Raw genomic sequence first — 15,180 nt, 5'->3', positions numbered from 1 at the left:
GGTTTCCAAATGAAGATCCTTAGATGCCGCAGTAATTTCCTGGAGAAAAAAAAAGTGAGGGAAGGAGAGAATATCATTATAATAATACTAAAACCCAAATGAGAATGGCAAAATAATACAAAAGGACTGGTTTAATTAGCAGGTCTGCTGTTTTATTTCATGCTCAGTTGATGGGAGAAAGAATATTTTTAACCAACTATTAAAATGAATGAATTTAAAGATCTGAATATAATCACCGAGAAAAATGGCATTAACAAAAGTGTTTTAAACACGAACATGATACACATGATTTCTTTGTAATTGCTGTGCTCATTTAACTGTTACTTGTTCTGAAATCATGACAGATTCTGGGCTTGGGGAAAACTCTGTCAGGGTGAGTACATCCCTGCAGAGGTGATCTCTGAAGAGGTTGAGCTGCTTGTGACTTTACCCCCTTCTTCATGTGCTTCTGTTACTGTTTCTGTTTTGCAGACCCACTATGAGAACGGGGAGTATATCATCAGGCAAGGTGCAAGAGGGGACACCTTCTTCATCATCAGCAAAGGCACGGTAAGCCCCTGAGCACCAGAAGGTGCTGAACAGTGGGGTGGGGAGGCCGGGAGCCTCAGTAATCCCTGGAAGGGTGTGCATGGGGGCGTGTGCTGTGGGAGCTTTTCCATCTTCTGAAACTGAGAGACAAACATTTGAGAATAGATCTCTCAAAAATGGTGCTGGAGGAAGAAAAAGTAGAATTCTGAAGACCAGAAAATAACCTTTGTTCTGTAATTTAATAACCATGATGCTAGATGCCACTGATATGTCTGCATAAATGGAATGATTTCCATCATTTAAATTACATAATTAAACAAGAAAAAGTAAGGTGACTTTAGAAATTCTCCACAGGAAAAAACAAATAAAAAAAGAAAAACTTTATCTAATCATTAGGGGCAGTAACATAGCTATGGTGGAACACTTGGGCTTTAAAATCACAGGGTCCAGGGGCACCTGGGTAGCTCTGTCGGTTAAGCATCCGACTTCTGCTCAGGTCATGATCTTGTAGTCTGTAAGTTCGAGCCCCGCTTTGGGCTCTGTGCTGACAGCTCAGAGCCTGGAGCCTGTTTCAGATTCTGTGTCTCCCTTACTCTCTGCCCCTCCCTTGCTCTCACTCTACCTGCCTGCCTCTCTCTCTCTCTCTCTCTCAAAAATAAACATTAAAAATTTTTAAATAATAAAATAAAATAAGATGGTCCAGGGCAGCCTGGGGGCTCAGTCACTTCAGCATCCAACTCATGATTTCACCTCAGCTCATGATCCCAGGGTCATGAGATCCAGCCCTATGTTGGGCTCCATGTTGAGCATGGAGCCTGCTACAGATTTTCTCTCTCTCTCCGTCTACCTCTCACCCCTGCCCATGCTCACTCTCTCGCTGTCTCCAATAAATAAATGAATAAATGAACAAAATAAATAATAACAAAATGAAATAAAATAAAAGGCCCAAGTCTGAATCCCCCTACGAAACGTACCAGTCTCCGTACTCTTAGGCAAATTGCTTAGCACTCAGAACGTCAGGGTTACAAGTAGACTCATGTTTTATTATATCTTCACAAAGGAATGTTCAATGGGTATTTCTTAGTATCATTAAAAGTGATAAATTATAGGGGAAAGGATAAATATAGGGTAGACAAAGGATATGAATGAAAAGTCATAATTTATGCTTTTATATTACCTTTGAAGCATTAGAAATCTACTTTAAATTATATTTAAAAACCAAATAAATTAAGTGAATTGGAAAACGGGGACTTACGCAGATGAATGCCCTAGTTCTTTTTTTTTTTTTTAATAGTTTATTGTCAAATTAGTTTCCACATAACACTCAGGTCTCATCCCCACAAGTGTCCTCCTCCATGCCCATCCCCCCCACCCCCCACATCCATCAGTCCTCAGTTTTTGTCAGCATTCAAGAGTCTCTCATGGTTTGCTTCTCTCCCTTTCCCCCACCATTTCCGCCCTTCTTCTCCCCCTTGTTCCTCCGTCAAGTTCCTCCTAATCCTCCTATACGTGCAAACATATGATATTTGTCCTTCTCTGCCTGACTTATTTCGCTCAGCATAACACCCTCAAGGTCCATATGTTGCTACACATGGCCAGATTTCATTGTTTCTCATTGCCATGTAGTATTCCATGGTATAGATAAACCACATCTTCTTGATCCATTCATCTGTTGATGGACACTTAGGCTCTTTCCATGTTTTAGCTATTGTGGAGAGTGCTGCTATGAACATTGGGGTACATGTGCTCCTATGCATCAGCATTTCTGTATCCCTTGGGTAAATTCCTAGCAGTGCTATTGCTGGGTCATATGGGAGTTCTATTGTTAGTTTCCTGAGGAACCTCCACACTGTTTTCCAGAGGGGCTGTACCAGTTTACATTCCCACCAACAGTGTAGGAGGGTGCCCGTTTCTCCACATCCTCGCCAGCATCTCGAGTTCTCTGATTTGCTCATTTTAGCCACTCTGACTGGCGTGCATCAGGGAAATGCCCTAGTTCTTTAAAAATGCATTACATTGGTGCACCTGGGTGGCTTAGTTGGTTAAGCGTCCGACTTTCGCTTAGGTCATAATCTCCGGTTCGTGGATTCGAGCCCCGCATCGGGCTCTGTGCTGACTGCCAGCTCAGAGCCTGGAGCCTTTTTCAGAGTCTGTATCTCCGTCTCTCTCTGACCCTCCCCTGCTCACGCTGTCTCTCTCTCTGTCCTAGAAATAAATAAAACATTAAAAAAAATAAAAATGCATTACATTTCCTTTTAACAGTGAAGTTATAACCATTTTTGTGTTTAAGTGTCACTGACTTATAACCAACGACCTGAACTCACTTTGCCTCATCATAAGGGATCCTTCAGAGGAATTTGTACCTACTCAGTCGGCGATAGGAAAGGAAATGCAGGTAGAAGGGAACTTATACAGCAGTTTTCATTTTGTAATTGTTATTTTGAAATGTAAATAAGCCAAGGGATGCCTGACTGGAATCATTGGGCAGAGCCTGTGACTTGATCTTAGGGTGGGGAGTTAGAGCCTCATGTGAGGCATAGAGTTTATTTCAAAAGTAAATAAAAATTTTAAAATAAAGAGGTAATTGTTTAAATGTAAATAAATTGGTTTCTTCTAACTGAACAAATGCGACTGGCACTGGTACTTTATGGCTCCTATGAAAATAGCAAAGAGACTTATAGAGCCACAGTGAGCAGGATATATGAAAGATGAAAAAGTCTTGTTGGATCACTGTTTAGATAATCTTCTCTGAACGATTTTGAATCAAGAATGTGTCAAAGTTTACACCAATGACCTGTCACACTGCAGTGCAGACGGCACTGTCTGTGCTTGTATCATACCTGCTCTGTTGACTGACAGCACACAGATGTCAGGCACCAACATCTTAAAGACATCAAGAAATGATGTGTCTGGCCACAGTTTCAGTTAAAACTGTGTTTTAAATCTTCTAGTGTTAGAGGATCAGAAACCTTAACATTTTGTGGCTTATATATAAATTATCGGAGCTTTACCATTTGCTGCTTTATTTCTTACCATTAACTAAAGAATCAGGGGAAATTGAAAATTCTCGTGGATATAAATGATTCAGTAGGTCCCAGGGGGACTTCTTGTCCCGACAATCTGGATTCATTTTTTCTTTATTACATTTCTAGTTCTTTGCTCTCAGGGGATGATAATGTTTATCCATTTATGATGATTTTCTGACGGACTTTTGTGATTATCCCATTACTGCAAATTCCTAGCATTACCTAAAGGAACTTGTGGTTTTTAACCAGTTTATTTGAGAACAGGTGGGTTAGTGGTACTGCTTTATGAGTTTTGTAATGTGGATAAACAGAAATAACAAGGGAATTACACCACAGGAACCCATTCCCTTGGCAATATTTCAGAGCACCGTGGGGATCCTGGGAAAAAAGTAGTAAGAATATGTTAGACTCTTTGGACACATTCAAGATGTCTTTTTAAGCCAGCCATAGATTTTTCCAAAACTAGTGTTTCATGTCCTGCAACTTATGAGCGATGATTTATAATCACGTTAATTATATGATAATTAACATAGGCTATATTAGTATGTTAATTCTATTAATTCTGGTATGCATGTATTGGAATTGGTGTAGTAAATCCTAAGAAGCAGGAGATGAATCCGCTTTAAGTCCCAGTGGGATGGAATAGGTGAGAAAAGTACTAAGAGCCTTCAAGTAAGCAGGCACATAAGTTGTGGAATTGAAACTTTCCGAATCTGTATGCTTTGCTTTAGGTATACAGATGTAAACTTGTTTTCCTATACGTTTAAAAATTATCAAGGGCAACCCTGGCAAAGATCGTTTCCTTGTTACCACTGAACCGGCTTTTCCTTAGATCATGTCGTAAGATACCCACCAGGGGCTAGAGTTACACGTGGGTTTCCCCTGCTCAAGACATTTAACTGTAAGAGTCTTTTTATTTTCCCGTGAAGCACATGTACACTAAGAGAAAAACTCTGAAATAGGCGTTTTTCCCCCATTAAACCTGCACAACCTGATTGTTCTAAAACTTGAGCAAAATGCTTGCAGTGATGTCTACAGTACTTGCTGCTGCCTCTTCTAGAAGCTGAGTTAGTTCTCTGAATATTTCAGTTGCCTGGAAACATGGCATTCCCTTCTCCTCAACCATGAACTATAAAATATTAGAGAATTCACAAAGGAGAACTGAAAACGACCTTTGCTAAAATTTTATGCATATGGTACTGTAACTGTGTTGCATCAAAAACTGAACTCTCTCCAGAAATAAGTTGAACCAAGATGGAACAGGATTGGTAGGCAAAATTTCAGAGTTGCAATAATAATTCAAATACATTTTGATTTTCTGATTCTGTTCAACATACCGTATATGCTACCATTAGAAGCAAATGTGATTCAAAAACTCTTGTCTATTAAATGCCACTTAAAACCACATTTAAGTTGTTAGAATCAACCACTTTGCTTAGAATGAACACATTTTGAGCATGTTGGGTCAACAAATTGGTTTAACATGATGTTTGATTTTGTTGAATATGAGAATTATGGAAATTTAATTTGTATATGGGCAACAAGAGTGAAGCATGAGAAGCCCTTCTTGTAGATCAAGGACAAGATAAAGATGTACATTATCAGCACTTCTGTTCACTGTGCAACTAGACATGCCAATCGTTGTGATAAGGCAAAAAAAATATATCTGGAAGTGAAGAGATAGAACCATAATTATATATGTAAACCTGGAAGAAACACATTTATATCTCTAGAAGAATTAATGAAATATATACATATAATATATTCATCTAGTGGGATGATATGCAAAGAAAGGAAATGAACTACAGCAATATGTATTAACACTGGAAAATTTGAAAAATCTCAAATATAATACCAATCAAAATAAGTTGCAGAAGAATATGTGTGGTAGGCTCATATTTTTATAAGGTTCAAAACCAGACAAATTTATGATATTTATGCCTGGGAGGAGATGTGAGGGCATGTCGGCACACACATTATGTCACAGACATTTGAAAGGGGATTATGAACAGCAGGTACATGGCAGACATCTGGGGAGAGTGGGTTAGGACATGTGGTAAGAGAGAGATTCTTATTTATCCCTGTGTAACACAGAGGGTCCAGTGATCAGATCAGACTCCAAGAAATCGTACATCTTGACCAAATCATGAATTTAACTCATGACTCAGAGAATGCAGGCAAAATTCAAGCTGAGACAAAACATTCCTACCTGTACATGTCCCAAGCTAGCAGATGCATCTCCTGAAGTGCCCTCATTGTCCTGTAGGGGGCATTTTGCTTTGAGAGTAAGAGGACCAATGTCTGAGTGCCACATGCAGAGCACTGTTTGAAAGCAGAAAGTCTTTGGTGTGGGGACTCTTGGCTTCCCATAATCTATTAGTCACACAGGTAGGATAACAATGACCTGACTAACCCTTATTCTCCATCTTCGTCTTTCCCATAAATCTGTGAATTCTAAGCTTTTTTCCCCCCAGTAAACATTGCTTTGGTTTTAAAATCTGCTGAATCTGTACCAAAGCATTCCATTTTCTCTTTGAATTGTTTTTGATTAAACATGTTGGTTGAGTACACTGATATTATTGAAGTCTTTGGTATCAAAGATCTATTTTATATGTCCCCTTAAAAATATCTAATTTTTGGGGCGCCTGGGTGGCTTAGTCGGTTAAGCGTCCGACTTTCGCTTAGGTCATGATCTCGCTGTTCATGGGTTCGAGCCCCGCGTCGGGCTCTGTGCTGACTGCCAGCTCAGAGCCTGGAGCCTGCTTCAGATTCTGTATCCCCCTCTCTCTCTGACCCTCCCCTGCTCACGCTGTCTCTCTCTCTCTCTCCTAGAAATAAATAAAAATATTAAAAAAAAAAAATCTAATTTTTCTTTTGATTCTTAATTTTGATTTTTAATTTTTCAATATGCATATAGTTTACAAAAGAGTTTAGGGCCACCTGGGGGTCTTAGTTGGTAAAGTGTCTGACTCTTGATTTTGGCTCAGGTCATGATTTTATGGTTCGTAAGTTCAAGCCCCATGTCAGGCTCTGTGCTGACAGTGTGGAGTCAGCTTGGGATTTTCTCTCTCCCTCTTTCTCTGCCCCTCACCCACACACATATTCTCTCTCTCCCTCTCCCTCTCTGTCTCTCAAAATAAATAAACTTAAAAACTAATTTAAAAAACTCAAATCATGGGGCACCTGGGTGGCTCAGTCAGTTAAGCATCCAGCCTCGGTTCAGATCATGATCTCACAGTTCGTGGGTTCGAGCCCCGGTCGGGCTCTGTGCTGACTGCCAGCTCAGAGCCTGGAGCCTGTTTCAGATTCTGTATCTCCCTCGCTCTCTGACCCTCCCCTGCTCATGCTGTCTCTCTCTCTCTCTCTCTCTCAGAAATAAATAAAACATTAAAAACAAAAACAAAAACTCAAATCACTAGACTACACATACATCTTATAGAGAACAAGCTGATACATAGGTAAGTGAAAACATTAGAACACATACTCTTTATCTAGAAGGAAAAGAAGTGTATGCTCTATCTAAATAGTATTTCAGAGCAGCAATGAAAGAGCAATAGTAGTGTTAAGGGTATATTTATTTTACAACCAAATGCATGAATTTCTGAAATAGGTAGGAGCGATAGAAGAAAGGGAGAAAATACTGGGAAACTAATCAACCTTTTTGAGCACTTATTGTTAAAAGGATGCTTTTCATAGCTATCCTCATGTAATTCATACACACATACACCGTCTTTTGAGATAACCCTCCCATTTTTTGGTTCACGTGACAAGTTAACATGTGTTCAGACAAACCAAGTATTATCTTTAAGTCTCCATAGTTAGTTCTTTCCCATAGCATTGTGCATCGTAAAGTACTTTGTGGTTTAAGGGAAAATAATAAGTAATATAGGCCATGGTTATATTTAACTTTCTCTACCCTACCTTTTTTTTGAATTAAAAATGCAAATATCCATGCCTGGTGTCTGTGAATATTTATAATGGTTCACTACATGTACAAAGAAAAAGTATAGGAATGTCAACTTTAAAGGAAAGCTTTTATTCTTGTTCTTTCACCTGCTTATCCTTTCACATGTATGGATTATTCAGATAGGTTTTTCTTCACACTTATATAAGCAGAAAGAGGTCTATTCCATAGGTAACCTACTTTTTATGCCTCTTGCTGCATTTCAGTAATAAGTTTATTTAAAAAATTTTTTAATGTTTTATTTATTTCTGAGAGAGAGAGAGACAGCACGGGGAGGGAAGGGTCAGAGAGAGAGGGAGACACAGTATCCAAAGCAGGCTCCAGGCCCTGAGCTAGCCATCTGCACAGGGCCTGATGCGGGGCTCAAACCCACAAACCGTGAGATCATGACCTGAGCTGAAGCCAGATGCTTAACCGACTGAGCCACACAGGTACCCCTTCAGTAACACTTTTGTAAAGAATATTTCAAAATCCACTGAAATCTCTACATGCCTTGCATAAACCTGTCATTTCTAATTTCTAATTAATTAAATTAATTTAAATTAAAAATTAAATTAACTATTTTAATTATTTTAAATTACAAATTAATTAAATTAATTAATTAAATATTTTTATTGTTCTTAACTAAAAGGCAGATATAGAATTATATAATCTATCCTTATATCTAATTTTGATTTAATGATCTTTTAGTATATTATACCTTAGTTCATAATTTTTTTTTTAATAATCTGGACTGAAAGATCATTTTGTTGGGCTGCCTTATCATACAGTTGAGAAAACTGAGGTTCAGAAATAAAACAATGAATTGATGTCTGTCCCACATTGGTCTATAGAACATTTGCATCTAAATCACCTACAGTAATCTTTTGAAATGCAGATTTCCAAGTCTCAGTAAAGTAGAACCTCAGGAATAACAGTCCAGTACCCTTTATTTTTTTCTTCCAAGTTTTTATTTAAATTCCAATTAACATACCGTGTGATGTTAGTTTTCCATGTAGAATTTAGCAATTCATAACTTACATAAGACACTCAGTGCTTATCATAGCCGATGCCCTCTTTAATCTCCATCACCCATTTAACCCATTTCCCCTCACTCCTCCCCTCCATTAACCCTCAGTTTGTTTTCTATAGTTAGGAGTTTGTTTATGGTTTCCCTCTCTCTTCCTCCCCCACCCCATGTTCACCTGTACTTAAATTCCACATGAGTGGAATTAGATGGGATTTGACTTCCTCCGTTTTGCATAATATTCTCTACCTTCATCCATGTCATTACAAATGGCAAGATTTCATTCTTTTTGATGACTGAGTAATATTCCATTGTGTGTGTTATATATGTGTGTGTGTGTGTGTGTGTACATACACACATCATATCTTCTTTATCCATTCATCAATCACATCAGTTAATGGACACTTGTCTCTCTCCATAGTTTGGCTATTGCTGATAGTGCTGCTATAATCACTGAGGTGCATGGGCCCCTTCAAATCTGTTTTTTTGTACCCTAGGAAATACTTAGTAGTCCAATTTCTGGATTATAGGGTAGTTATATATATGACTTTTTCAGGAACCTCCATCGTGTTTTCCAGAGTGGCTGCACCAGTTGCATTCCCACGAAGTGTGCATGAGGGTTCCCTCTTTATCCCCATCCTTACCAACACCTGTTGTTTCCTGTATTGTTGATTTTAGCCATTCTGACAGATGTGAGGTGATAACTCATTGTAGTTTTTATTTGTATTTCCCTGATGCTCAGTGATGTTGAAGATCTTTTCATGTGTCTGTTGGCCATCTGTATGTCTTCTTTGAAAAAACGTCTATTCATGTCTTCTGTCCATTTTTTAACTGGATTATTTTTTGGGGTGTTTGATAAGTTCTTTATAGATTTTGGATACTAACCCTTTATCAGATATATCATTTGCAAATATCTTCCCCCATTCTATAGGCTGCCTTTAGTTTTGTTGATTATTTCCTTCACTGTGCAGAAGGTTTTAATCTCAGGTAGTACCAGTAGTTCATTTTTGCTTTTGTTTCCCTTGTCTCAGGAGACGTATCTAGTAAGTTCAGTAGCCTTTATTTTAAGTAAAGTTCCCCTACCACGAAGTTCAAGAATCACTGGGTTAGTGTATTTCTATTCACCTCATAAAAGGCTCATCAGCATGCAAATGAGCATCTCTATGATACAGTGTGGTTTAAGAGGGTTAAAAACTACATCCCCATGGTTTTGATACAGTGTGAAAAAGTAATCAAATGCATCAGTGGAGAATAATAATTGAATTCCCTCCACTTTGCACATACATTCTTGATACTTATAAAAACCCTGGTCTTTGTCATCCAATCTCTAAACTCAGAAACCCGAAGCATAGTATTTTGAAAAGTGCTTAAGTCCTAGCATTGTCTTAAGAAATGATTTTTTTTTTTTCTGGGACACCTGTGTGGCTCAGTTGGTTAAGCATTCAACTCCTGATTTTGGCTCAGGTCATGATCTCCTGGTTCATGAGTTTGAACACCGTGTTGAGCTCTGCACTGACAGCCTAGAGACTGCTTGGGATCCTCTCTCTTCCTTTCTCCCTGTCCCTCACCTGCTTGCTCTCTTCCTCTCTCAAAAATAAATTAATTAAAAACTGTACTGATTAAAAAAATAATTTTTTGACTACCTTACATATTCCAGGTAGGCGAGTTTTAACTATTTAACCATTCTAGGTGAAACATAGCCAGTATTATGAATATTAGTAGAACCTGAGAGGGAAGTGAATTAAGGTACAACTTACCACATTTAGGTCTTCATTCATGCCACAAAAACATTATCGCTTTCCTTCTGTGGACTGTCACCCAAATCACAAGTCCTTAGGGGCCAAGATGTCTTGTTTGGGCACTAAAGCTTTTCTGTTGACACAACTTACAGCTCTTGGGCACCTAGGTGGCTCAGTTGGTTGAGTGTCTGACTCTTTTGGCTCAGGTCATGATCCCAGGGTTGTGGGATTGAGACTTGTGTAGTGCTCTGCACTGAGTGTGGAGTTTGCTTAAGATTTTTTCTCTTGGGGCACCTGGTTGGCTCAGTAGGTTAAGTGTCAGACTCTTGGCTTTGGCTCATGTTATCATCTCATAGTTTGTGATATCGAGCCCCATGTCGGGCTCTGTGCTGTCAGCGCAGAGCCTGCTTGGGATTTTCCCTCTCTCTGTCCTCCTCCCCTGCTCTCTCACTCTTTCTCAAAAAGAAACAAACATTCAAGAAAATACTGCCCCTCCCCCCTGCTCATGAGCATTCTCTCTCTCAAATAAAAATTAAGAATTAAAAATAGGTAGAAAAAAACTTACAGCTCTTTATTAGGGGCTTATTATAAATTGTAGAGTATATCAAAAATATACCTACTTCTTGGAAGAGCACACTATTCTGGTATAATGGCATACTATTATATTTATATATATACACATGTGTGTGTGTAATTTATAGATTTTTAAAAAATGAAATCCTACTGAACAAACATATGGACCTTAAAGCCTGTCTTGGGTTAGGTCCCTCTAAAAAGGCTTCATGAACATGTGAGTGGCCTTTGAATGAAGGCTGGGTTCTTAAAGGAAAAGAGACAGGAGTGTCTTATAGGAAAGGGGGCATGCAGGTGAGATGTGTAAAAAGATGTTTAATGCAGCAAAAAGAATATAAAGGTCCAGCTATAAGGAAATGGGCAAGTAAATATAGAATGGGAAAAGGCACTGAAACATGAAAACAGATGAACTAAATTCATATCTAAGAGCATGGAATAAGTAATAAAACAATGTTAAGAGAAAAATGTAAGTTTCAGGATGATGTATACTGTATTATGCTATTCATATGCTTTAAAAGCACAAACATAAACACATTAAAAAGGTTGGAGAAAGGCTTACTTAATTCTTTATAGTGTTTGCTTCGTAGTAGGTAGGAGATGAGAATAGGAATGAGGATTAAGTGAACTTCAGATTTCTGGATAATTCATTACTTGTTAAAAACAGCTTGAAACAGCGTAACAATGTTTGGTGGGCATTTCTTGAGATGTGCATGGACACTTTCTGATATTCTTTTTGGTCCTTTTTGTGGTAATGGACTTATTTTCTTTAAAAGAAGAAAAAAATGGAATTAGCAGTATCGGTGTTCATTTGATCAATCTGTGCATGCGGTGGATACGGACTTTCATTGTTTCTCTTCGTAGGTTAATGTCACTCGGGAAGACTCATCAAGTGAAGACCCGCTCTTTCTTAGAACTTTAGGGAAAGGAGACTGGTTTGGAGAGAAAGCCTTGCAGGGGTGAGTAGACCACATGTGGCACAGTTTCTGTTTGAGCCTGACATGGATTCCTGTCTTCAATATTGAGCCCCTGGCAAAACAGACTCTTTATTTAGTGTTTATCCTAATACCAGACACAGGCACTTAATAATCATCTTATTTATTTCCAGATGGACTTGTGATGCATTTACATAGACTATAAGATTAATGGATTAGCTTCCGTAATGCAACATTTTTATATTTATGGAAAGATTTCCCAGTGTGGCTCCTTAATTGCAATCTTGGTAAAGACTCTAAAAGGGAGGGAATAGTCACTGCTAAGCTTACTTCATGCAGTAGTTTTGCTTAGAATCCTAGGAAGAAAGATTGGTTGAGAATTTGGAAATCCCTGAACTAACTATACAAACCAAGGATCAGAAGGCCATGGAGACTGGCTGGGATTAATGTAGTGGTGGTCCTCGCTAGTGGTGGAGGTAATGCACGTAAACATCGATGTATGGGCACCAAAGTCTGGACCCAGAGATGTATACTGCAAAGTCCCTGAAATTCTACTTCTAAAGTAAGGCCTTGAGAAGCAAGCACTTGCGATTTCTTCCCACATACTATGGAAGAAAAACCCAGTTGATTTTGGACTACACATTTTATAGAATGCATGACAAATATGGCAGATATGTTTGGGTACTCTATTCTTGTTTCCCAATATGGAACACATCTGAATTATCAGTTTATATAGATGAGACTTTTCAAAACTCAGTGCAGAGTGTGTGTGTGTATGTGTGTGTGTGTGTGTGTGTGTACTAAATGCTTTTGACTTTCTTATTTTTTCTTTCTTGTATTTGGTTCATTTGATCCTTCTGAGTTCATCTGATGAGGATGTACTTGCCCATTCAGTTTTTTTCCAACAGCAGAGTCAGAAGAAATACCATGTTCACTGTCCACACACAAAAGAATGCAGTAAACACTATCTTTTCAGTACAACGTATACAGACACAGCGTTGGTACTTGAATCTTTCTTTCCCTTGCTTATCCGTAGAGGATTCTAGAGAATAATGCCACCTGATTCCATTGGTCCAAGATTAAATGCCTGTGTGAAAACTGTCGTTTCCAACAGAGCCAAAGAAACAGGAACGTTTTCAGTCGTTTCTGATTGAGATCACAAGTGGAACACCAGAAAACACAACTGAAAATTGACCGATTTCCTTTTGTGATTTATTTTCACTGATTTTTGGTGCCTGTTAAAGAGAGCTTCAGTGGTGGTAACCCCTTCTTAGAATGTGTCTTAAGTGACCTTGAGGATACAGTTTATGGAAAAGTTATCAAATTTTCTCTGAGGTAACATTTAATCGTATTCCATCTAGACTGAATTCATTCTAATGTATGGCTTTTCTTATGAATTGTCTGGTGCCAAAGTTCTCTTTCATACATGTTCAGACCTCTGTATGCTGGCTCCACACTCCCCCCCCCCATCCCCCTTCACTCCCTCATTCCCCCAGCAATTTCTTTCTTTCTTCTGCCCTTTGCCCTTACTTTCTCACTACTCAGCCTGGCTTTATCAGCCTCCACTAAGTGTCCTCTTAAATGTCAACAGAGATTTGCTATTTGCATCAGAGGATGCTCTTTCTTTTCTGTCTTATGGTGACTTCACTTCTCAGCCATAGTTTTACACTGCTTACCACCCATTCCTTCTTCAAATTCCCTTCCTTTGGGACCCTTGTCACTGTTAGCACTTCTTAGAATTTCTCATTTGATTTCCATTCATCAATGTTTTGTTCTCACTTTTCTTTATTAAATGCATCTTGATAGACATACAGAGCTATGTCTGCATGTCACCTTGATGAAAAGAAGTCCAAATACTTACATTCTGATTTGAGCTCAGTGTCCGGCACTTTTCAGATATTCAACATGCATTTACTGAATGAGTTAATGAATAAATGAATAGACAAAGAAAACAAATGAGCCTCTCTGCTTGGATCTGTTTGGCAGTAAAAAAAGGATTATGAACACTTGTCTGTGTGTGTGTGTGTAGAGGGTCAGGCTGGTGATGTAAATGAGTAAAGTAAGGTGCTTAAGTAGAAGTCCTTATGTACACAGTACAGCAATTACTGAACACCAGCTCACTGCTATATTTTTAAGCAAAAAACACTTCAGTTTTGAGAAAAAAATATGAAATGTGAGTTTGTAACTTGGTGAAAAAACTCTGCAAGCAAAACAAACACAAACAAGAAAATATTTCTGCAAATGATTTGACCTGTGAACTGCCATTTTGTGATTTCTATCACATATGTCTTCTTACAACACACTATCTAAATTCAAATGAAGGAAGCCAATTTAACCTTCTAATTTCCTTATTTTGTTCTTTTTAAAAAATATTTTGATGTCCTATGTGTGTAACCTCTTTTTCACCCTGAGTATCTGTGTTCCCTTTTGATCTTTTCTTTGAATTTCAATGTTGCACACAAGAAATGTTTTGTTTCCCTCTAAAGACCTTAAAAATTTATGTTACTTTGAGATAGAAAGTCTTCTGGGCACTGTGTATATCCTTTGGGGTAATAGCTGTGATTCTTTGCACATCATATGATTTTTACATTTGGAAGAAAGATTATATAGTCAGCAATCTCTGCATATCAATAACACAGCTTTTCAGACCATTGTCTTCACTCATGTAAAATTTATACATACTGGGAATCATTGCTTTATTTCCCTGAGGATGTTCAGCAGACCATTAAAATATTGGTAATTTTTTTTTAATTTCCGAGAGAGAGAGAGAGAGAGAGAGAGAGAGACAGCATGAACAGGGGAGGGTCAGAGAGAGAGGGAGACACAGGATATGAAACAGGCTCCAGACTCTGAGCTGGCTGTCAGCACAGAACCCGACGTGGGGCTCGAACCCACATACTGTGAGATCATGACCTGAGCCGAAGTCGGACACTTAACCGACTGAGCCACCCAGGTGCCCCAAAATATTGGTAATTTTGACATGAATCCTTGACCATCCTTTTTAAAGTTTAAAGTGCCTGACATGAGTATTGAGTAAGCCCATGGTAGAACATGGAATGACAGAGTTGCAGTGTGACCTTGTTCCCTGAGTCCAGAACTCCACTGTAGAGCTCTGCCTCTAGAAGTAATAAGCTCCATTGCTTTGTTCTCTGGGGACGGTCAAGTCATAGATCTCGGTGTCTTATAATCTATATCATCATCATCCATTAACCACATCAACCAATAGCATCTCGTTACCAGAAAGATTGAATACATGGATTGCTGTCTCTCTTGTTGGTTGACATGAAGCAAATTATTCTGTATTCCTTGGCTCAGTCATTAGCTGTTTTTTGTTTTGTTTTGTTTTGTTTTTCTTTTTTGGTATTTTTTGCTGTGATAATAGGTTTTCCACACCAGAAAGAGGGCAAAATTT

At 38.5% G+C, this 15,180-nt stretch overlaps 1 protein-coding gene across 2 annotated transcripts in view; it reads left to right on the top strand.

Moving 5' to 3' along the window:
- PRKG1 (protein kinase cGMP-dependent 1) overlaps positions 1-15,180 on the top strand; it is a 1,238,678-nt gene that overhangs the window by 1,029,947 nt on the left and 193,551 nt on the right. The window contains exons 6-7 of one of the 2 annotated variants that reach the window (XM_077755217.1): positions 472-549; positions 11,698-11,792. In XM_077755217.1, coding sequence (XP_077611343.1) covers positions 472-549; positions 11,698-11,792 — 173 coding nt within the window. Of the gene's footprint in view, positions 1-471; positions 550-11,697; positions 11,797-15,180 lie in introns of those variants that run through there. The other variant, XM_077755219.1, reaches the window with a different exon arrangement.

This window comes from Crocuta crocuta, unplaced genomic scaffold (assembly GCF_008692635.1).
Source record: "Crocuta crocuta isolate KB4526 unplaced genomic scaffold, BGI_CrCroc_1.0 scaffold2, whole genome shotgun sequence".
In the NCBI taxonomy this organism is placed as follows: domain Eukaryota; kingdom Metazoa; phylum Chordata; class Mammalia; order Carnivora; family Hyaenidae; genus Crocuta; species Crocuta crocuta.
The sequence above is the reverse complement of the archived record's forward strand: the minus strand, read 5'-3'. Positions and strand labels throughout refer to the sequence as shown.